Genomic DNA, 25183 nt, shown 5'->3' on the forward strand with positions numbered 1-25183 from the left:
GGAGATAGTCACTTGCATGTAAAACTTTAACCAAATTTTCTAAGTCTAAAAGGGGGCATAATTTGCTCAAAATACATGTCAGAGTTATGGGTCTTGACCAGTGAGGTTGGTAATTGATCTAGAAAAAGAAAAAATAAGTTTCAAATCTATATGCCTTTTAGAAATAGCTGTATGTACTTGCACGCAAAACTTTAACCAGAATTTTCTAAGTCTTAAAGGGGGCATAATTTGGCCAAAATGAAGGTCAGAGTTACGGGACTTGCTGCTATCAACTAGTTTTTTAACCCCGAAGACACATGTGAAGTTTCAAATCAATATCTGCATCAGTTTTGGAGATAGTCACTTGCATGTAAAACTTTAACCAAAATTTTCTAAGTCCAAAAGGGGGCATAATTTGCTCAAAATACATGTCAGAGTTATGGGACTTGACCAAGAGAGGTTGGTAATTGACCTAGAAAAAGAAAAAATAAGTTTCAAAGCTATATGCCTTTAATTGATGGCTGTATGTACTTGCATGCAAAAACTTAACCAAGGTGTGACGCCGACGCCGACGCCGACGCCGACGCCAGGGTGAGTAGAATAGCTAGACTATTCTTCGAATAGTCGAGCTAAAAACACATGTTAAGGTACAATTTTTACATGATAATTAAAACTATACCGGTTAGCTCCTCCAGGAATTTTTAAAGTGATAGACCCATTTTTATTTTCAGTGTCAATCAATACAGACCATGCAGAGAAGAGATCCATTCAAAACTTTTATCATTTTCCCCCATCTAATGTTGTATTTAATAGCACGGTTAGCCTTTTGGTAAACTATATAAACTCTCTTAACATTACTTTCCTGTAAGAAATTTAGTCTTTGGTAAAATGAATTTAATCCATTCATGTCTAATTGAACTGACAACAAAATTTTAAGTTGAAAAGAAGCCATTACTATGCAAAAATTGGTGGATTGTGACTGAAATCAAACTTGATGAATTCAAACTACTCATCAGGAGCAGTCAAATGTACGTACTTAAAAGTTGAAAAGGGGACATAACACTAGCAAAAATTTGCAGATTGTAAAGAAAGTAATCCCAATCTCTATCTTATGATGCACAAACTGATGGACGCATGAACATATGGAAGCACCGACTATCCTGGGGTTCGGGGAGCTAAATAAGCAGATGTGAGGAGTATATTAAGATAATTCCTATGCCAGGTTTTTAATTCAAAACACTGATCTCACCATCATTTGTTGTTGTTGATGTTGCTGCTGCTGTTGTTGCACTGCTATTTGTTGCTGCAGTCCAACTTGTTGCTGCGGCTGGATCCCAGCCTGCTGTATAACTTGTCCTGGCTGCTGCAACACCTGACCTGTCTGTGGCTGTTGGATCTGTACACTTCCTGCAGGAACCAGCTGCTGCTGAATCTAAATAATAGTACAAATCTCTCTAGACAAACGAAAGGTCAGGTACATTTGAACTTTCTATGGCTTACAATGTCAAAACTTTTGCATTGGCTAACTACAGCATATAAGCCAAAGTAACTCTTCTTGTAATTAAAAACTCTGAAGATCCAAATGACTTAAACGGATGCAAAAGGCCTGTAAATGATTACCAACTATGTACAGACATAATGGGGTATTACAGCAATAGCTTGATTTCACTAGCGTGGATTTTGTTAAGCCTAAATCATACAGGCAATGCAATGTATAAAGACCATTTATTTTATACCTTCACCAAGGTTTTGTTTTTAGCTGACCCAAAATTTACTATCAATTCCACTGAAATAAGGAAATTTTTTGTCTTACTGGGTCAAGAATACTGATGAAAGTAGTTGAGACACAAGCTAATTATGGCATCAGATTCCCACCTAGTGCAATATAGATTAAATTTTTGTCAATATGAATTGTATGTGTGAAATACAAGCCATAGTTTTGACATAATATTTATTAGTACATAATAAATGAGGTTACACCTGTTGTACTGGCTGTCCTGCCACTGTAGAGTACACAACCTGACCTCCCTGCTGTCCAGGTGCCAAACTCACAACTACATGGGGCTGGGTACCTATCTGACCTACAATAATATATACAACATGATTTTAGTGAATTCCATAGGTTTCTGTACTAGCTGTTTATCATTTTTAGCTTTTTATTCTTCTGTTTACTTAGGCATATTATTAATTATATATAAAACTAACACAGTGCTCCAGCTAGCTATTTACAGCAGGGCGCATCGCCCGTTCCGAAATTCGTTCCGCCCTGTTGCCCCGCCAGGCACCCTGCCCGTTTTACAACCATTCATTTCTTTTTTTTAGCCAAACTTCCCATTTTTGCCTCAGTGATTATAATACACTGCTTTATTGCCCCCTTTTTATCGAGTGATACACGCCAGGGGGGCATTGACATAATTAGCAAACAATTAAACAATTACCTGCTGTAATCGTGCCGGAGGCAGACCATGATATTTTAGACTGCTCCACTGGCATTAAAATCATTGAACCTTAGTGTTAAAACAGTTTGCAAACCAGTCTGAAATCATTATCATTTCGCGCCACCTGTCAAAGTGTACTTTCGTTTTCGGTAATATAGTCGTAAATACCCCTTTATACACAACTGAAACTGAAGTCCAGACAACAGACATTTATATGTAATTAATAAAAATCGATCACAATCAAATTTAAATAGGAAAATATTTTGATTTTATCGTTTTACAAGTTTTTGAAATCGAAAGTAAGTTGTCGTCTGCTTTGTGAAATGGCCGATTTTTCATGAAGATTTCTTTGAAATTAGTTTACTAAGATGTAATGACAGGGTACACTTTAATGTCAGATACTGTGAAATGCTGTTAAACTGTCTTTGCATCATAATATTTTTTCAAAAATATTGTTTAAACTGGACATTCGAAGACTTTTAGAAAAAAGTGTAACCATATCCGGATATAAAATTTTGGATACCCGAAATATGTCTATTACAAGTGCTAAACTTGCTTTTAGACTGTTGTAAGTTAAAAACTTTGCCTGATTTCATTTATTTAAGTGGGTTTAAACTTTATTTTCTGTATATAATATGTTGCAGGTATAAATTTATAAATATCAAGTAGCCTACATGGAGAAGAGTGTGTACTGAAATTGTAACAAGTAAAATAGGCCTAAACACATAGATATTGGTATTCAGTATGCAATTACAAAGAAATGTTACAAGTTGAACATCAATGCCAAGTAAAATACAAACAGCAGAATTTTTAGTTAATAAATAGGTGCATTAGAGATGACAGACATAGCCTATTAAAAGACCATACCTAAAGTGTGCCAAAAAACATGCCTAAATTATGCCAAATTCCATGCCTAAAGTATGTTAAAATGCACTGTATGCATGGACCAGTTATATTTTTTTCCGGGGGAGCACGGTCCCAGACCGACCACCACCCCAGAAGTGCCCTTTTCAGTGCCAGCACCCTGCCCTCTTTTAATCCTAGCTGGAGCACTGTAACAATCCAGATCTTACTTCACATGTTTGTTTAACCTTTATTCTGCTGTCTGCGAGTGATTCTGTGTTTGCCACCAGTGCAGACCGCAAGCTCAGCCCAGATGTCTGTTCAGGCTGATCATGGTCTGCACCAGTCGCTATTCGGTCAGTAAATTTTGACTGAACAACTCTTCAAACAATAAATGATACTGCCCAAATTGAATGACAGACCAGTCCATTTCAGAAATCTAGCAGGCTACAGGTTAAAAATAAGTTTAATGCTATATTTTCATCAATAAAGTGTGGAACAGGGGTCAGTATAACTAACTAGTGTTCCATATCATTACTCATTTGGTCCCTACAAGAAATGTGAATCAGAAGTGAGAAACCTTCAAATATTTCAAGTATGTCTTCTGTGAAACATAATACTGCCCAGAGTACTGGATTTTTAACATCTGGACTAACAGCGTATCTATCTACGTAAATAACTGGGCAAACTGAACAAGATCTTCAAAGTTTATGTCTGTGATATAGTAAAGAAAACAATTTACCAATGATCTGTTGTTCAGCTGAAGACTGCATGTACTGCTGTACTGGTTGTCCAAGACTTGTAGGCTGACCATACACAGGTATCTGTGGGGAAGGTGGTAGCAGCTGACCTGAAAATTATATTACCGCAAGTCAGTAAACATTTCATATATCTAAAATTCACTCATGCTGCCATGACAGCAACATACCATTAGCTCATTTACTACAGAAATATCTTGCATTTTTTCATACATGCCATAATTTTTCCGGACCTTTCGGGGATTCTGAGTTAAAATTTCCGGGATTTTTACCCTTTGTCCGGGACATACACCGTGACATTAATTAGTATTCGTCTGTTTCATGCATAAATATAAAATTATATGCAGTTTCCGGAGATAAACAGTTCCCTCGCTTAGGAATTTGTTGCAAATGTCGTCTAGCTTTCTAAGGGAGGTAAATAGGGTAATTTACGTCTATAGTTCGGCACGTGAATTGGTTGCGTTCCCGAGGTGAACTGAATTGGGAAATTTACTATATACGAAGAATTAACCTGGTCATCGTGTTTTAGAATCCAGCTTATTTGGTATCTTTTTAAAGCTTAAAAGTTTACCTAATCATTAATAAAAAAGGAATGAAATAAATCTTGTAGATAAAATCGATATAAAATATTTCGGGTTGGGTCAATTTTCAAGGATCAGCCGGCAAAGGCATTCAATAGTCAAAAGTTTAATTTAGAATATGTGTGACAATCGATCTACATTTTAAAAGATTACAACCTTTTAAAATAACTATCGTTTAATTGACCGTTATCAGCCATTTCTTCCAATCAAGGCTACATGTAGCTTCACCGCCTACGTGCTAACAACAACGAGATTTTCGGCTATTGTTCCTAATATTAAACAAGAGGGTCATGATGACCCTGGATCGCTCACCAGAGTAATATGTTTCAAATGTCAAACTGATGATTTTTAGAAATTTTTTGGAAAATTTTCCGATGTACAATCAAGTAACCACTGGGGCGGGGCCAATTTTACCCCGGGGGTCATGATTTGAACAAAGTTTGTAGAAGTCGACTAGGCAATGTTACATATCGAATATCTAAGATCTAGGCCTTCTGGTTTATTTTAAGCAAATTTATGAAGATTTCCCTATGTACAATAAAGTAACCCCTGGGGCAGGGTCAATTTGACCCTGAGGGGGTCAAGATTTGAACAAATTTTGTAGAGGTCCACTAAGCAATGCTACATGTCGAATATCTAAGCTCTAGGCCTTCTGGTTTATTTTTAGAAAATTTATGAAGATTTTTCTATGTACAATCAAGTAACCCCATGGGGCGGGGCCAATTTGACCCCGGGGTCATGATTTGAAGAAATTTTGTAGAGGTCTACTAGGCAATACTACATGTCAAATATCTAAGACCTAGGCCTTCTGGTTTATTTTTAGAAATTTTTTGAAGATTTTCCTATGTAAAATCAAGTGACCCCTGGGGCGGGGTCAATTTTGTCCCTGGGGTCATGATTTGAACAAATGTTGTAGAGGTCCACTATGCAATGCTACACGTGAAATATCTAAGCTCTAGGCCTTCTGGTTTATTTTAAGAAAATTTTTGAAGATTTTCATATGTAAAATCAAGCGACCCCTAGGGCGGGGTCAATTTTGACCCCGGGGGTCATGATTTGAACAACTTTAGTAGAGGTCCACTAGGCAATGCTACATGTCAAATATCTAAGCTCTAGGGCTTCTGCTTTTTGAGAAGAAGATTTTTTAAGGTTTTCCTATGTAAAATCAAGTGACCCCTGGGACGGGGTCAATTTTGACCCCGGGGGTCTGATTTGAATAAATTTTGTAGAGGTCCACTAGGCAATGCTACACGTGAAATATCTAAGACCTAGGCCTTCTGCTTTATTTTTAGAATTTTTTTGAAGATTTTCCTATGTAAAATCAAGTGACCCCTGGGGCGGGGTCAATTTTGACCCCGGGGTCATGATTTGAACAACTTTAGTAGAGGTCCATTAGGCAATGCTACATGTCAAATATCTAAGGTCTAGGGCTTCTGGTTTTCGAGAAGAAGATTTTTTAAGATTTTTCTATGTAAAATCAAGTGACCCCTGGGGCGGGGTCAATTTTGACCCCGGGGTCAAGATTTGAACAAACTTGGTAGAGGTCCACTAGGCAATGCTTCACACCAAATATCTAAGCTCTAGGGCTTCTGGTTTTTGAGAAGAAGATTTTTAAAGTTTTTCCTTTCGGTTGCCATGGCAACCAGAGTTCTGCATGGAATTCAATTCTTTGAACAATTTTTAGAGAAGACCATCCAAGGAACATCCCTGTGAAGTTTCATCAAAATTGGCCTGTTGGTTTAGGAGGAGATGTTGTTTAAAGGAAAGTGTGGACGGACGGACGGACGACGGACGGACGCCGGACGGACGGACGGACGGACGGACGGACGCCGGACGGTGAGCGATCACAATAGCTCACCCTGAGCACTTTGTGCTCTGGTGAGCTAATTATCATAAAACTGTTATTGATTGCATAATTTTGTCAATTCATAATCAGGGTCATCAAAATAGCTGACTGTAAATTAATCTGGGTCATCAAAAGATCGCAGTGCACAATATGAGTGGTGACCGGAGCTAGCTTCATCAACATGTGTCCCGCTCGAGGGCATGAAACTGATTATCAGATAATTAGGAATAAACGATGTGACACCGGTGACTGTTTATTGTGTTTTATTCATGTAAAATTCAACAATTTATAGGCCAAAAAAACCTAGTTTTTTGGGGGGTTATTTTTGTTTTTCTGTATTTTTAATTTTCAGGGACATTTCAACACTGTCCGGGACACCGGGACGAGTATGTGATTTCCGGGACAATCCCGGACAATCCGGGACGTATGACATGTATGATTTTTTGAATTTGGAAACGTATCTTTTTAAATCTACAATCAGTACCCAAAAAGACCTTATATAGTACAAATTTGCATATTTTAAGTTTTCAGAAAATGGCATGAATTACTTTGGAATGTTTAAAACCAGGGAATGGTAGGTAATACAGGCAATTATTGGTTATTAGTGATAAATCATTTTGTAGCTCTTAATTTATTAAGCTCTCTTTCACAAAATGTTTTAAAACTAAAACAACTTTCACAGCTTAAAAGAAGTTTTAAATAATTTCTGCATCTTTCATTATCCTTATCATATCTGTTCTATTTCTTTTTCTTGTTAAAAAACACGGGTATTGCTCATTCTGTCATTGTTTTAAAGCCTGCAGACTTAAGTAATATGCTTTTTATTAATGACTTCCTTACCAGGGCGTCAAGTGCTTTTGGGAGTCAAAAATATAGGTAGGATCCTGAAATATAGGTATTTGGGGGCCAGAAATATAGGATTATATAGGTTGCTTATAATGAAGAAAACAAGTCAGACAAGTGTTTTATCCTCCTCCACCACCTACCAGCACTCTCTTTTATTAAACATAAAATACAAAGGAACAGAAAAAGTGGCTACTTTTATGATTTTAAACAAATAACATTTTGACATATATCTTACTTTCATAATAAACTATTAATTCACCAACAGACAAAACTTAACCAATACTGGTACTCAAATCAGTTTAACAGGGAATTTCTTGTGTTGAGTGCCTTTTGCATGTTGAAGAATTTGTCTCAGTCCAGCATTATCACACTTTATGTCAGTTTTGCACAATGTACAGTGACCATAATAGTCACTCTTCCCCTTGACACACCATAATTTCAGTTCATGTCCATTGCCATCTACTTCTGATAGCCACCTATCTCGAAACTGACTCTTATTAGCAGGCATTATGAGGCTTAATTATGAAACATTAAGGCTTGTTTATTCTGAAAACAAAATAAAAACATGTGCATTTCCTATTCACATTTTTATACATGAAAGCTTTAAGAAATGGAAAATATTCCAATTGAAAAAAGAACTTCCATTACTTAAAGCTTTCCTAAAGCTGGGCTGGGCAGAGTTGCTACACCTGAAAGGAATACAAATTTCAATGCCTAAAAGGTAACAGCATATTTATAAATTTAATTATCATAGAATAACTTCTTTTTTAATGGTTTGAATGACCTTTGTATTCCTTGCTTACCACAAAATTTCCAGATTATAGGTATTTATAGGTATTTTGGCAAAATATAGGATTTTATAGGTTATTATAGGTAGAGGGCTAAAATATAGGAAAATATAGGTAAATATAGGTAACTTGACGCCCTGCCTTACTTAAAAGGTTATTAGATTTTTTGTTGCTTTTATTGTTGTTACATTAACAATTTTTGTTCTCTCAAAGTTATTTTAAAGGTGAGAACAATTTTTCTTCATATATCATGTACACTAGTGCCAAACTGTCACAATATATGCCCGTCACAGCAAATTACTTTCATATGTATAATTTATCGAGCAGACTAGTTGTGAATTTTCTCAATTTCAACTTATACAAGGCAAAGACAATCCTGCTATTTATTGACTTTAGCCAAGATATCAAAAACATATTAAGTAATAAACAAAGTTTTTACACAACATATTAAATACTGACCTGGCTGCGGTTGTGTTGCCATGGCAGGAGCTGGGTTTGTGGCTGCAAGCTGTGGAATCACCACACCTGGTGCTGGCAATGATGCAGCCATTGTCACTGGAATGAACCAAAATATACTGCTAAAAATATGCTTAGTAACAAATCAAAGTTTTATATATCTAAACTCTAGAAAACAACTAAACAGTGTCTTAATTCATAAAATTAGAACTACATTACTATCATTGTTCAAAAAAGGCATCTATGAAACATATAATAGGTAAGTCTAAAGTCAGCAGCATGCAAAAGAATAAATTACTACTTTTAGAATGAGGAATGCCAGTACTAAAACTCTAAATATAATCTTGCATTCTTAACCCTTACCCTGCTAAATTTCTATAATATTCTGTCCATCTTACTTTGGACAATACCACTGACTGTTAAAAAGGGTGCTTACCAAAAAGATACTGACTGTATGGTGAACAGTGCAGGTCTTGATCAGACTGCACAGTTAACCTTACAATAGATGAAACAAGCAATCTAACATTATACCTGGAGGTCAGTTGTTCTGACCTCAATTTCATTAAGACAATATTCTGACCTGGTTTCAAGGACATTTCATCTAACGTATGGCCGCTGGAGTGCTAGTAAGGTTCAGAACAGTTAAAAGCAGAACAATTCAAGACTGCTGATAGCCTGTATGCATGCTGAAATACTATTTGTGCTTAGACTCAATCACAAAATACTTCAAAGAAGTAAGTTAAAGAGACACCTGCTAGTAGGAGATATTGTACAGTAACTCAAAATAGATGTTTATATTACCTTGGGGTGGAGGAGTCATGTATGCCGACTGCGGCTGTGGTTGCTGTAGCATCGGTTGTGGTGGCGGCACTGAAGTCATCATATGCTGACCTATAACCGTAGAAAAAGATTTCATACTAGCATACTTATAAATCAGATTTTGTTACTATTTCTATTACCGCAGCTAGTAACCGAAGTCAAATTCTTATGCCAGTTTTTTTAATTTATTTCTTACATAAAGGGCAGAAATTCCTTTATAACAAGAGCTATTTGTAAAACACATAGGCCTCCTTAATGATTGCATATTTGAGACAACTTTGTATATAATTTTTATATGTTACAACCTTGACTGTTAAGTGACTTTAGTTTAAAACTAAATAGGGGTCATCTAGTGATAACAGGCAATCATTCTATTAAGTTTTGCCACTGTAGGCAAAATAATTATCAAATATTGACTGATGGACAGGCCAACAGACTGACTTGACGATTAGCAAAACAATAAGCTAAATTTCAATCAAAGTGTGGGGGGAGCATCGTAATTATAGCTTACCTGGTAGCAGGGGTGGAGGTTGTGCCAAACTGACAAGCTGTGGTGGAGGAACCACTAAAATATATGAAAGAAGCAGTTGTAATAAAACAATCATTCAAATACAATAGCATACAACAAAATCAGGTTACAATCCATACATACCCTCCAACCTGACATACGTCTAATTATCTGGAAAAACAATATTTAGGAAACATTACCGTTTCATTCTCATTTAGTCATCATGAGAATAAATATTATATTTAATTCAATATATTCAATAAAACTGTCAGCATCCGACTCCATTACCTACATTTCTTCAAAATCTTTATAACTAAAGTCTCCACTACAACAACACTTGCCTACTTATAATTCTTCAAGAAAATGAAAGGTTGTTTCCTGTAACTAATTTATATAAACATTACCTAAATCAATAAAGATATAATCAAAATGAACACTAGAACTATCTGTTAACATATATTTACACGCTGGGCATGTGTAAATTCTACTACTGTTTGGTTGGCATCTCCATCCTAAACAAATCCTATATATTGCTGAATCAGAATAGCTAATTTGTCCTGTTAAAAAGTTTCAGCAGAGACAAAAAGTAAGCAAGAAAATTTACAAGAGGGCCATAGTGGCCCTAAGTCATTCACCTGAAATTGACTATTAGACCTTGAAATAATCTAAGGTAAACAATTTGAACACATTTGAGAGAGGACCTTAAAATGATGCGATGAAGATCCATATTGAGCAGTTCATAAAAAGTTGTTTAAGTTTTTTTTCTATTTTCAGCTCTGGAGGTTCCTAAAGGGGGCTAAGCTAAACCAAACTTGATAAAGATCCATGCCAGGATGCTACTGACCAAGTTTGGTGTAATTCTATCTAGATTATTTGACACATGTACTGAAATCTGTATGAAAAATAATACATGTGCCTCAAATTTCTTTGCTAAAGCTTCAAAAACAAAAAGTAGGTGTGTAGGTCATGGTAAAGATTATTCAAGACAACTACTGAAATCTGTATGAAAAATTATACAGGTTCTGTCCAAATCTCTTTGCTGTAGCTTCAAAAGCAAGACAGTAGGTCAGGGTTAAGAATAAAGATGAGTTTTGAAATCTGTATCAAGTTATACACATGGTCCAAATTTCTATGCTGTACCTTCAAAAACAAGAAAGTAGGTCAGTAGGTCATGATTAAGGCTATCAAGAGGAGTATTGAAATTTGTATCAAAAATTATACATGTGGTCCAAATTTCTAAGCTGTACCTTCAAAAATAAGAAAATAGGTCAGTAGGTCATAATTAAGACTATTCAAGACGAGTATTGAAATTTGTATCAACAAGAGCTGTCTCCATAGGATGACACATGCCCCCGATGGCACTTTGAATGAAAAGTTATGGCCGATGTTAGAGTTTAGGACCTTTGAGCTATGGACCTGGGTCTTGTGCGTGACACGTCGTCTTACTGTGGTACACATTCATGCCAAGTTATTTGAAAATCCATCCATGGATGACAAAGATATGGACCGGACACAAATGCACTATCATGAAAAATGACCTTTAACGTCTAAATGTGACCTTGACCTTTGAGCTACGGACCTGGGTCTTGCGCACGACACGTCGTCTTACTGTGGTACAAATTCATGCCAAGTTATTTGAAAATCCATCCATGGATGACAAAGATATGGACCGGACACGAATGCAATATCATGAAAAATGACCTTTAATGTCTCAGTGTGACCTTGACCTTTGAGCTTCGGACCTGGGTCTTGCATGCGACACATCGTCTTACTGTGGTACACATTCATGCCAAGTTATTTGAAAATCCATCCATGGATGACAAAGATATGGACCGGACACGAATGCGCTATCATGAAAAATGACTTTTAACGTCTGTGACCTTGACCTTTGAGCTACAGACCTAGGTCTTGCGCACGACACATCGTCTTACTGTGGTACACATTCATGCCAAGTTATTTGAAAATCCATCTATCGATGACAAAGATATGGACCGGACACGAAAATTGCGGACAGACTGATAGACTGACAGACAGTTCAAAAACTATATGCCTCCCTTCGGGGGCATAAAAAATATACATGTGGTCCAAATTTCTTTGCTGTAACTCCAAAAGCATGAAAGTAGGTCAGTAAGTCACATTTAAGACTATTTAAGATGAGTATTAAAATCTGTATCAACCATTATACATGTGGTCCAAATTTCTTTGCTGTAACTTCAAAAACAAGAAAGTAGGTCATTAGGTCAAGATTAAGACTATTTAAGATGAGTATTGAAATCTGTATCAAACATTATACTTGTGGTCCAAATTTCTTTGTCATTCCTTCAAAAACAGAAGTCTATGTAAAGCAAGGGAACATCTGGGCAGGGCCTATATTGACTCCAGGGTCAGGATTTGAACAATCTTGGTAGAGAACCACTAGAGCATGCCACATCCCAAATATCTAAGCTCTGGGACTTATGGTTTCAGAAAGATTTTTTTAAAGATTTTCCCTATATAAGCCCCAGGGCACAGTAAATTTTGACCCTATTGTCATGATTTGAACAAACTTAACTACTAGACAATAATAAATACCAAATATCTAAGGTCTGGGCCTCATGGTTCTGGACAAGAAGATTTCTAAAGATTTTTCCTAGCCAATAAATATCATGAAAACTTTTAGGGAATACATATCACATGGCCAGAACTGCTGTAGGACACATAACATAGCAGACACTGTTTTATAAAATAAGTCACATATCAAATAGTATCGAATGCTAAACTTTGCACAGGTAGCTGAAAGGAAAGAGAAAACTGGCAAATTACAAACTACAGCTATCACTGAAGGTGATGAATGTACCCCCGCATGCACTGACACAGTACATTGCAATTTGACGCACACAAGATTGCATAATTATGTGGACTGTATGTATATTGACTCTATATATATAGTAACAAAAAACAAAGTCCCAAAAGCTCTGCAGAATATTTATCTAAAAGAACCTAACATGCACCATTCACAAGTAAAGTTGGTACTGATCACTTGTGTGAAGTTTCATTAAATTGTGTGTAATGGTTCGGGAGAATTGGTGTGCACAAGATTGCATATGCAGACTCTATGTATATAGCATAGTAACAAAAAACAAAGTCCCACTGCGGAATATTACTCTGAAAGAACCTAATATGCACCATACACAACTAGAGCTATCACTAAAGGTGATGAATGTACCCCCTGCATGCACTGACACAGTACATTGCAATTTGACACACACAAGACTGCATAATTATGTGGACTGTGTGTATATAGACTGTATGTATACAGTAAAGGAACAAAAAACAAAGTCCCATAACTATGCAGAATATTTATCTAAAAGAATGTTACATGCAACATGCACAACTAGGGTTGGTACTGATCACTTGTGTGAAAGTTTCATTAAATTGTGTGCAAGGGTTTGGTAGATTAGCAGCACAAGATTGCATATGCAGACTGTATGTACATAGTATGTTCACCAAGAAACAAGTCCATAATTCTGCAATTTTGTCGCTGAAGAACCTAACATGCCCATGCACAACCATGTTGTTACTGATCACTTGTGTGAGTTTCATTAATTGTGTCAAGGGGATGAGGAGAGATGGTGCGCACAAGATTGTGTCTATATAATAGTAAAATAACAAAAAACAAAGTCCATAACTCTGCAAATGTTTTTTTCTGAAAGAACCTACATGCCCCATTGCACACTTGTTGTTACTGATCACTTGTGTGAAGTTTCATTAAATTGTGTCAAGGGGATGAGGAGAGATGGTGCGCACAAGATTGTGTCTATGTATATAGTATAGTAACAAAAAAAACGAAGTCCCATAACTCTGCAAAATTTTTTTCTAAAAGAACCTAACATGCCCCATGCACAACTACTGTTGGTACTGATCACTTGTGAGAAGTTTCATAAATTGTGTCAAGGGGATGAGGAGAGATGGTGCGCAGAAGATTGTGTCTATGTATATAGTATAGTAACAAAAAAACAAAGTCCCATAACTCTGCAAATTGTTTTTCTAAAGGAACCTAACATGCCCCATGCACAACTACTGTTGGTACTGATCACTTGTGTGAAGTTTCATTAAATTCTGTCAAGGGGATAAGGAGAGATGGTGCGCACAAGATAGCGTCTACGGACAGACGACCAGACGAACAGACAGACAGACGGACAGACAGACAGACAACCTGAAACCAGTATACCCCCCTTACAACTTTGTTGTCGGGGGGTACAACTAGGATTACTTCTGATCACTTGTAATAAGTTTCGTTGAATTGTGTGCATGGGTTCAGGAAATTAGGCATGCACAGGACTGCACATGCAGAATGTATGTATACAGTACAGTAACAAAAAACAAAGTCCCGTAACTCTGCAAATTTTTATTCCGAAAGAACTTAACATGCACCATGCACAACTAGGGTTAATACTGATCACCTGAGTGAAGTTTAAAGTAGAAGATGCTTTTGTAAAAAAGTGCATGTCTCCCCCAATGCAAAGTCGTATAGGCAAGAAGTCAATAGGGGTCAGGAGCGAAAGTCAAAGAGACACTGATGGTTGGCTGCAATAGGGATCATCTACTTGACATGTCCAGGCATCCCGCTAAGTTTCAACACTCTTGGCCTAGCAGTTCTCAAGCCACTGTTCAGGCTCCTGTGACCCTGACCTTTGATCAAGTAACCCCAAAATAAATAGGGGTCATCTACTCTGCATGTCCAATCATCCTATTAAGTTACAACATTCTAGGTCAAGTGGTTCTCAAGTTATTTTCCTGAAATGATTTTACATGACCAGGCCCCTGGGACCTTGACCTTTAATAGACTGACCAAAAAATCAATAGGGGTCATCTACTCTGCATGTTCAATCATCCTATGAAGTTTCAACATTCTGGGTCAAGTGGTTCTCACGTTATTGATTGGAAATTGTTTTCCATGTTCAGGCTTCTGTGATATTGACCTTTAACAGAGTGACCCTAAAATGGATAGGGGTCATCTACTCTGCATGTTCAATCATCCTATGAAGTTTCAACATTCTGGATCAAGAGGTTCTCAAGTTATTGATCGGAAATGGTTATCAATGTTCAGGCCCCTGTGACCTTGACCTTTGATGGAGTGACCCCAAAAACAATAGGGGTCATTTACTCTGCATGACCAATCATCCTATGAAGTTTCAACATTCTGGGTCAAGTGGTTCTCAAGTTACTGACTGGAAACGGTTTTCCATGTTCAGGCCCCTGTGACCTTTAATAAAGTGACCCCAAAATTAATTTGGGTCATTTACTCTGCACATCCAATTATCCTATGAAGTTTTAACATTCTGGGTCAAGTGGTTCTCAAGTTACTGACCAGAAATGGTTTTCAATGTTCAGGCCCCTGTACCTTGACCTTTAACAAGTGACCCCAAAATCAATAGGGGTCATCTTCTTTGCATGTACAATCATCCTATGAAGTTTCAACATTCTGGGTCAAGTGGTACTCAAGATCAGAAATGGTTTTCAATGTTCAGGCCCCTGTGACCTTGACCTTTAACAGACTGACCCCAAAAACAATAGGGGTCATCTACTCTACATGACTAATCATCCTATGAAGTTTCAACGTTCTGAGTCAAGTGGTTCTCTAGTTATTGATCGCAAATGGTTTTCAATGTTCAGGCCCCTGTGACCTTGACCTTTGATGGAGTGACCCCAAAAACTATAGGGGTCGTCTACTCCAGCAGCCCTACAATCCTACAAAATTTGAAGGTTCTAGATCAAATGGTTCTCCAGTTATTGATCGGAAATGAAGTGTGATGTACGGACGGACAGGGCAAAAACAATATGTCTCCCCCGGGGGGGGACTGTGTCAAGGCAATGAGGAGAGTTGGTGTGCACAAGATTGTCTATAGACAAACAGGCAACCTGAAACCAGTATATACCACCCTTACAGCTTCAGTGTTCTGGGGATACACAAATGAACAGGCTTTTGTACTCTTCAAATGACAAGATAGGAGTCACTGAGTTTGTTAGTATTAAACAGACATAAATTACAGCACCTGCTTTTATTCTGGAAAAAAAAAAACTTTCAGAAACTATGCCAAACAAATGAAATCGCCTAGTCTGTGTTCTGGAACTACTTTTTCTTCCTACATGAATGAATAAACTTAAAACACATGGAGATCTAAAATAAAGTCACTATTTAGAAGTATCAAACAACCTGCTTTTTGAGTGTGACTGCTTTCCTAAGGGAAAACAGAACTATTTCTAGTGTGGACAAAAGGACTCATGTCACCATGAAATAATCCGGTTATGTATATTTAGTGGTGTTATTCCTAAAACATGTTGAAAAAGTTGGACATTTAGGAAGCTCTGAGCAAAATCCTTTCTCTCCTTCAAGTAAACAAACCTAAAAGAAAATAATTCAAATCTGCTACTACAACTTCCGAAGCTGTTTATTACACCTTCCCTTATTAAGAACTATTACTGACTATACTGACAGCTAGATGGACCAAAACAACACTTTAATCTGATGTAGAACAGTCATTTCACTGTGGATTCTTCTCCAAACTGGTATCTTTCATAATTTCTCACCATTACCATAAATATTGTAATAATGGCATTTAATAAATTTCAACTGAAAAATCAATATAATGTATACAGCTACTGCAAAACTTAACTACATATGTGTGCACAGAATACTGGAGTCCCCTCTTACTGTCACTGTATGGTAATGTATTTTTGGTTAAAATTGCAAGAGTAAATAAAGTTTCATAATACCATATTACCTGTGCTTTTGTGTTGGCGCACACGTTTGTGTGTGCATGCACATGCATGCATGCGAGTTTGTGTTGGGAGGAGGTGGTAAGATTTTTTATTATGTGTTAATGTGTAAGTGTTTGTTGTGAGAGAGAGAAGGCTTGGGGGTAAATTAAACAAGAGCTGTCTCATGACAGATTGCTCGACTATTCAAAGGCTTGGATTTTCCATATAAGAATAGGTACATTGCCCAAATTTTAGTAAAAGTAATGGGACTTAATGCTGTGATCTTATTCAATGCACCCACCACCTCTTTGAAGTTGGATTATGGTTTGGAGGTAGTAATTTCCATACAAAACTAACCAGCACTTTTGAAGTCCATAAGGGGCATAACTTTGCCAAAATACAATTCAGAGTTATGGGACAAGTACCTTTCACCATATTTTACACACCTTAATAACTTGCATCATGTTTCAATTCAATTTCTGCATTTACTTTGGAGAGAACATATTGTAAGCAAAACTTCAATCCAAGAAGGGAAATAATCTTGTTAAAATTCATGTAAGAGTAACAGGACTTAATTCTGTAACTGTCTGTTATTACCTGAAAGCTGAGTGTAAAGTTTTAGCAGTTAAAAACATGGTATTGTAGTCTTATAACAAGAGCTGTCACTAATGGTGACAAATGCCCCCGCAGCACCTTGACTTTTGACCTGGTGACTCCAAAGTCAGTAGGGGTGGTGTACTCAATAAGTACTATCAGCATGTGAAGTTTGAAGGTCAGCATGTGAAGTTTGAAGGTCCTGGGTGAAGTGGTTAGTATATAAAGTGCCTTCATGCAAAAAGTTAACGATGGCCACTGTGACCTTGACCTTCGACCTGGTGACCCCAAAGTCAGTAGGAGTGGTGTACTCAATAAGTACTATCAGCATGTGAAGTTTGAAGGTCCTGGGTGCAGTGGATCGCATGTAAAGTGCCTTCATGCAAAAAGTAAACGTTGGCCACTGTGACCTTGACCTTTGACCTGGTGACCCCAAAGTCAGTAGGAGTGGTGTACTCAATAACTACTATCAGCAGGTGAAGTTTGAAGGTCCTAGGTGCAGTGGTTCGCGAGTAAAGTGCCTTCATGCAAAAAGTTAACGTTGGCCCCTGTGACCTTGACCTTTGATCTGGTGACCCCAAAGTCAGTAGGGGTGGTGTACTCAATAAGTACTATCAGCACGTGAAGTTTGAAGGTCCTGGGTGCAGTGGTTCGAGACTAAAGTGCCTTCATGCAAAAAGTTAATGTTGGCCCCTGTGACCTTGACCTTTGACCTGGTGACCCCAAAGTCAGTACGGGTAGTGTACTCAATAAGTACTATCAGCATGTGAAGTTTGAAGGTCCTGGGTGCAGTGGTTCGCGAGTAAAGCACCTTCATGCAAAAAGTTAACGTTGGCCCCTGTGACCTTGACCTGGTGACCCCAAAGTCAGTAGGGATGGTATACTCAATAAGTACTATCAGAATGTGAAGTTTGAAGGTCCTTGGTGCAGTGGTTCATAAGTAAAGTGCCTTCATGCAAAAAGTTAACATTGTGACGAACAAACTAACGAACAAACGAACGGACGGACGGACCGTTGAAAACTAATATGCCTCCCTTTGGGGGCATAAAAATATAAACCAAAATTTAAAGTAAAAAGGGTCATAAATCTGGAAATATTGCAAGCAGAGTTATTCATATTGTCAAACAAATGTCCACTGTCAATCTGAGAAAGTACAGCAGGTTTCAATTCAACATCTTATGAAATGAAGAAGATATTGGGCATTACCAAAAACTTTCACCAAAATTCCAAAGCTGAAAAGGGGCATAATTCTTTAAAAAAAAAAAAAAGTGCGTGCAAAGTTATGTATCTTGTCACACTACTGTATATTGTCACTATGAGTAAGTACAGCAAGTTTCATTTGAATATCTTAATATGCAAAACAGAAACCTGACTATAACTTAGGCCATACCAAATTGATTAATAGTTCTTCGGAAAATTTTCAAAAAAAATTGGAGCGGGCGAGCGAAATTTTTATTTTATATTTTTTTCTCAATTTTGATTTTTTCAGAGGCGGGTAGATTTTACATGGAGCGAGCGGGCTTTTTTTCTTATTTTTTCCCAGCTTGGACCCTTGAGGAGGCAGTTATGATTATACATGAAGTTAACATTTCTTTAGAAATAACACAGAAATCAAACATTTACAGTGTGGGTAACGCAGTATATAGCTTTTCTATTATGTTTTAAAGACTACATGAATGATTTTGCAAATAAATTCTTGCCAAACCTCACTGAATCACTTTGTTTTTTGTTTTAGTTATAATTTCTAAGGGATGAGTGTCTTATTTTTAATTTTGATTTTTCTACATTAATCTGAAGGCCTGCCTATTTAACGGCACAGCATGAGGAATATTTAAGACAAAACAGGCACATGTGTGGAATAACATTTCTTCTGAAGCACAGTTAGATGGACTCGGCACATGAACAACTTTGTGCCCCTAGTGGAACTCCAACCCACAGAGGTGAAGGGAAGTAACAAACCACTTGACCAGTGAGACCAAACAGAGTTGGTCATACAGATGCTTCGACATTGCTCGAATCCCTTTGGAATAATTTCTTAACAGATCAGGCTAGCTTATGTTTTTGTGGTGGAGATTCATTCCAGGCAAAAATGATAACAAGACTGACAAAGAATGATCCCAATATGGCCACCCTTAAAGTGTTGTTTGTTTTGCTTTGACTGAACTAGAAATTTAGAGAAATGGGGGGGGGGGGGGGGGGGGTCTGTTTTCCTCCAGTTTTTTTTCTTCGTTCTATCAATTCACAGCCAAGTAATAGACAAACAGGCAAAATTGGGGTTACAAAAGGACAGATTTTATATCTACACTACTTATTTGAAAAGCTAAACAATTTTTAAATTGACTAAATGTGTTTCGATAGAATATCTGACTGCTGTACTAAAGAAGTTACGTTCAAAAAGATTTGGCCTAGACAATGTCATAGGTCGGTCAGGATCTGTGAACAAACATTTTTTTAAGATAGTAGTCGGCCTCAGCTTTGGGCTCTAGATATAACATACTGAACTAAACAACTGATAACAAATGGTTTGAAAACTATATCTGAACAATATTTCCAAATATTTTTAACTGCATCCCCGTGCACGTCTTACAAGTCGTGCTTCGTTCCTTTCACTGTATTGAACAAAAGTAGAATGTGCCTACTTCATTACCTACCGACACATCGAAGGCCATGTGTGGCACTAGCACAGACACTCAAGATTTAAAACAAATGATGAACAACACCATAATTCCTGACTTTTTGAGTTTTGGTCATCAGTAACATGTATTACGGATGCATGAAATCCGATCAATATCACTTTGACGCATTAAAACAGCAATAAAACCTGCTTTGCCGTTATTATTCCGGACCGCGTAATCGGGAAAAAAAATTTTTTCCGGAGACTTTTATGTACGTGCGGGTGGGTGATTTTTATTTTTTTTTCTCGGGAATGAAATTATTGATGCGATAGTTCCGACGAACCACATATCAATTTGGTATGGCCTTAACATATACAAATGGACAGATGTCCAAAACAGACAAGGGCAAATCTAAATGCTACACCCTCCAATTGTTTGGGGAGCAAGAAACACTCCTATCAAAACAGGTCTTACATTCTCCTTAGTAAACAACATGTTAATGGTTCAAAAAAATAAAACAATTGTCGTTCTCCATGGAACTTGCTTTGCATCCCCATCCTTGCAATATGGTAGTAAAACTGCATCAATATCCATGTACCTGTTTTGTTAAAAATAAAACATTCCTATTCCAAATGGGCTGCAAAGTCATGTAGTGTTGGAAAATTCCTGTCAAAAATGTGTAAAATTCACAATGAAACTGACATAGATATAACTTACACATTGACGGCTGTGGTATGCCCATATTTGGCGGTGGTACGGACACAAACGACTGCTGAAAGGCAGCGTATTCTTCCTGTACCTAGAATGTACAAGTCATATTTAATAGCAACATTTTTTTTAATATTTTGCTTACCTTATTTCCAGATGTTAGTTATCATCATGAAGCGTTTTTTTCTAAAATTATACAATCCATTTACTTCCCTGTCGAGTATGCATTCAAAGTCCATGAAATTTTCAGGTCAGCATTTGTCCCATGCAACAATTTTATAGAGTTGTATCCTAACCTATGAGAGCTTTGTAGACAAAAAACTGTTACATCAAAATATTTGCAAATAATTAACTCCACCCTATGTGTAAATGATATCTGCATTTCTGGAGATCGGCATTTTGGAGATATAACCTGAAAGCTGATGTTATTCGATTCTTAAGTTGATGTCACAGCAATAAATTCATATCTGGTACCTTTTGTTATACAGTATAACTTTTTGTAAGACAACTTTTGTAATAAACTTCAGTATTTAGTATAATTATTTATAAAGGTAAACACGATAAAAATAATCATGACCTGTCAATAATTTTCCACCTACAATTTACCTACTTATACACAGAGTGCCTGCAAATAAAACACATGTTTTATCTTATTTAATCATGGCAAACATGGAATATACAACGCTTTGTAACAAATTTTGTAAAATACATACATCTCCATGGCAACAGTCAGTCCGACGAGGTTTCTAAGTAAGAACACTTCTCATTATCCTAGTTTCAACATATTTAACAACTGTTGGTTAAAGTATATACATGTTATTTGAGCAAACATATATAAAATACAAAATTACATCAGTTTGTGTTTCAAACATATTTACATGTACATGTAATAGATAATAAAGAGAAAACAGAAGAAATTCTCAGCATAGTTCATCTGAAATAAAATAAAATTCCATCGTTTCTACCCCTCCCAGCACGTCCGAGTTCCATCTTCTCCCAGCAACATGTACAACAGGGAACAATAAAATGTAACACCTGAATAATGGAAAATGGTTTTATTCTAGCTTAACCTCCTATTGTACAGTACATACCGTCTGTATGAGATTTGTTGCTAATTCTTTTGCCTGCTGAAGTCCAACCAAGCTCACATGCCTACAATACATAAAGTAAATTCTTTAAATTCTGATAAACTCAAACTTTGTAAAGCTGTGACACTTTAATGTAGAATTAATTCATTTATGGACGTGACACTTTAATATAGAATTAATTAATTTATGGCTGCAGTCCATTAATGTCTCTATGTTTCTTTTAAATTCAATCTAATTTACTTCAAATGTTGATAACCAAGATATTAAGGCAAACTAAATATACATATCTGAAGTTTAAAACAGCATTTGCTTGTAAATAAACATACATGTTTGGTTGTCGATAATATACGTTTTGTCAAAAAGTCTGGAAAAAAAACTGCCTGGTCAAAATTACAACATTTAGTGTTTGCAATCTTGAACATAAAATTCAATGAGGAAGGTTATCAGTCTTAATGTAATCACTTACTGTAGGAGTATATGCATTGGTTCTGCTGCCTCTCCCCCAGTAGTAGGCTCAATGAATCCAGACCCTTTTCCTCTCAGTGTTACTTTAGCCCCTGTTTCACCCTGAATATGTTGAAGGAAGGCCCCCTGTAAAGAAATGTTGAAAGTGATGTTTAGTTACCCTGGATATTCTCAGCTTTCTTTCACTTTCATTACACATTATAACTTTACACCACATATTATGGAAACTATGAACTGTTAAAAGACACACACATTATAGATTGCTACTGAAATGTATCTGCATAACAATCAATTAGCCTGCCAATCATTTCAACTTTGCTCATCTTCAAAGAAGACATTCTCAATCACGGTACAGCAGGTGCTGGTTTTCAGAGACTGGTAATCATTTATGCACCTCTGTATTACTAACATTCATTTTACACCTGTATGTTTCTACAATACTCTGAATGCTATTTTCAAATGAAAGATATCCAAATCCAAAATATTATATATGATTTCATTATTTAAAACGAATTTCATTTTGAAACTGAACACATTTTATCAGAATGTCAAGACATAAAACCCTCAAAAAAGTAATCACAAATATGCCACCGACATTCAATTTATGCGAAATATCGCTATTTTGATTCATTGTGTTTTGCGTGACACATATCCTCTTGTTTGTGTATTAATAACATTAAAACATGTTTTTTTTATACATTATTTCTTAAATAGTAACCACTGGTCGCAAGTAATACATCTAGTTTTATAAACTTGTTTTGCATCACACAGTCCCACTACACAGGACAAGATTTGACACAGAAACTTTTTATCTATACAACACTTACCCCTGGTCCAAACACCTTATCTTTCACGCTGAAGTTAGGTGGAGCATGTTCAAGTCCTATAAACAAGTTCTCTTGCATAAGTGGTATGTTTGTATTCTGAAATGAGACCTCAGCTATTAATACAATGGTTAAAACAGACTCACCATGCAAATATTTCAGAAATTTTCTAGAGCTTTTTTTCTTATTTTACAATATCTGATGACACATTTCTATTATGCCTTTCACTTTTTTTGTGTAATTTAACATGAGTTTCAGACATCAAACTGTTTATGTACTGTTTTATATTTTATTTTTTTTTCACATGGCTCAACCTTAGGCATTAACTTAATGAGCCTCTTTTCATTTTTAGTTGCTTAATAAATATGAATATTGAAAAAGACACAATTATATTTTTAAAGTCCAACCAACATTCTTGCAATACAAGGAGTAGTGACAGAGTTATCTCAATGAATATCCATGCTGGAATGCAACAACTTATTATGCCTCAGTTTACTATGACAATTCAATAATATCAAACTTTAATAGGATAGGCCATTACCTCACTTCCAGGATTCTGCTTACCTGATTACTACTACTGATGCCCATTAGTGGTGGCGGTGGGTGCCGCGGCGGAGGTTGGTTTGTTGCTCGAGTTGTAAACCTGCTCATCCTTGGTCCCTGTTTGGCCATACCATTGGCTATTATCTCATTGATTCTTCCAACCGCCACTACGAACAGACACAAAAATATACTCCAACCTGTGTCCTGGATTTACTCAAACTCTCATGCCATAATCTTATAAAAGCATTCCATATAAGACTTAATAATGAGAAAATTGTTTTGTTTTGATGACTTTACATGTACTTAAACAAGAGCTGTCCATAAGACAGCCAAGCTCGACTATTCGAAATATTGCCACAGAAGGAGGAAATTATTACCCAAAATGTTAAATATCAAAAGAGTTTTAAGTTCGAAAGGGGACATAATTTGACCAAAATACATATCAGAGTTATGAGACTTGTTGCTATCAACTAGTTTTATAACCCTGAAGAAACATGTTAAGTTTCAATTCAATATCTACATTAGTTTTGGGGATAGTAACTTGCATGTAAAACTTTAACCACAATTTTCTAAGTCCAAAAGGGGGCATAATTTGCTCAAAATACATGTTAGGAGTTATGGAACTTGACCCAGTGAGGCTGGTAATTGACCTAGAAAAAGAATAAATAAGTTTCAAAGCTATATGCCTTTAAAGGATAGCTGTATGTACTTGCATGCAAAAACTTAACCAAGGTGTGACGCCGACGCCAGGGTGAGTAGAATAGCTAGACTATTCTTTGAATAGTCGAGCTAAAAATTGCAATTTAAGCAGAAATGGTTACTTCAACCAAGTTATTATCAACTACAGATTGTGTCAGTTCTCTTGTTGCCTCAGGCTCAATAAATCGAATCTGTTGAGGTATTTTTACCATTTTTGCATTTAATTTCCAACTTCATTTATTTTCACCGTTTCTGCACTGAATTTCCCACTTCACTGTCATTTCTGCACTAAACTTAGCAATTTACCACAAACCTGTTGCAAAATTTACCATGATTCTACCATCTAATTACTAAATTTCACACAAGCATCATCTCTGTACTCATTTCAATGCTTAACCCCCTTCCTGTTCAGCTCAAGAAATAATTATGAAATTCCATCACATAATTAAAGGATAAAATATCACCGCCTTTACATTCTATTATCTACTTACAGCTGACAGCATCTTGAGATGTTCCCTGCACATTCAGGTATAATGGACGCTCCCTGAAAACCCAAACAGATCCTTAGCATTTTTGGCAACAGAAACTGAATTTAAAGACAAGTTAAATATAAATCTCAACAAAATTTATTGGTATCTTTCTCTCAAAACTAGCAACAGTATAACCACTGCATTATTCCAGACCCACAGCCCTTTAATAATTAGTCTGGTTGCAAATTTTCATGAGGGCATGTACAAATTATTTCTAGTCAAACAAGAATGCCAGACTGTCAAAAAATATGCCTGCCCTCGAACTTGGCATAATTCAAGGGCCATAATCCAAGAGTGCCTGGGGTGATCTGGGTGGTTATCGAACTTGGCATACGGCTAAATTCGCTGTTTTTCGAGTAATTCAAGGGCCATAATCCAAGAGTGCCTGGAGCGATTTGGATGATTATCAAACTTAGCCGAGATATGCCCACAAACATTGTCAGCAAGTTTGGTGAAGATCGGATGAAAACTGTTCATGCTTTGGATGTTGCCCGCCACGGGTGTTCACATAATA

At 36.6% G+C, this 25183-nt stretch overlaps 1 protein-coding gene across 1 annotated transcript in view; it reads right to left on the reverse strand.

Moving 5' to 3' along the window:
* Nucleotides 1-25183, reverse strand: part of LOC123566448 (uncharacterized) — a 43466-nt gene that overhangs the window by 12846 nt on the left and 5437 nt on the right. Inside the window, exons 5-16 of the mRNA XM_045360556.2 lie at nt 24631-24683; nt 23462-23607; nt 22901-22996; nt 22075-22199; nt 21612-21672; nt 20530-20611; nt 9866-9919; nt 9337-9426; nt 8539-8634; nt 4003-4110; nt 1960-2060; nt 1229-1411 (exon numbers count right to left, since the gene is read on the reverse strand). Coding sequence (XP_045216491.2) covers nt 1229-1411; nt 1960-2060; nt 4003-4110; nt 8539-8634; nt 9337-9426; nt 9866-9919; nt 20530-20611; nt 21612-21672; nt 22075-22199; nt 22901-22996; nt 23462-23607; nt 24631-24683 — 1195 coding nt within the window. The remainder of the gene's footprint in view (nt 1-1228; nt 1412-1959; nt 2061-4002; nt 4111-8538; nt 8635-9336; nt 9427-9865; nt 9920-20529; nt 20612-21611; nt 21673-22074; nt 22200-22900; nt 22997-23461; nt 23608-24630; nt 24684-25183) is intronic.

Source organism: Mercenaria mercenaria, chromosome 8 (genome assembly GCF_021730395.1).
Source record: "Mercenaria mercenaria strain notata chromosome 8, MADL_Memer_1, whole genome shotgun sequence".
Classification (NCBI taxonomy): domain Eukaryota; kingdom Metazoa; phylum Mollusca; class Bivalvia; order Venerida; family Veneridae; genus Mercenaria; species Mercenaria mercenaria.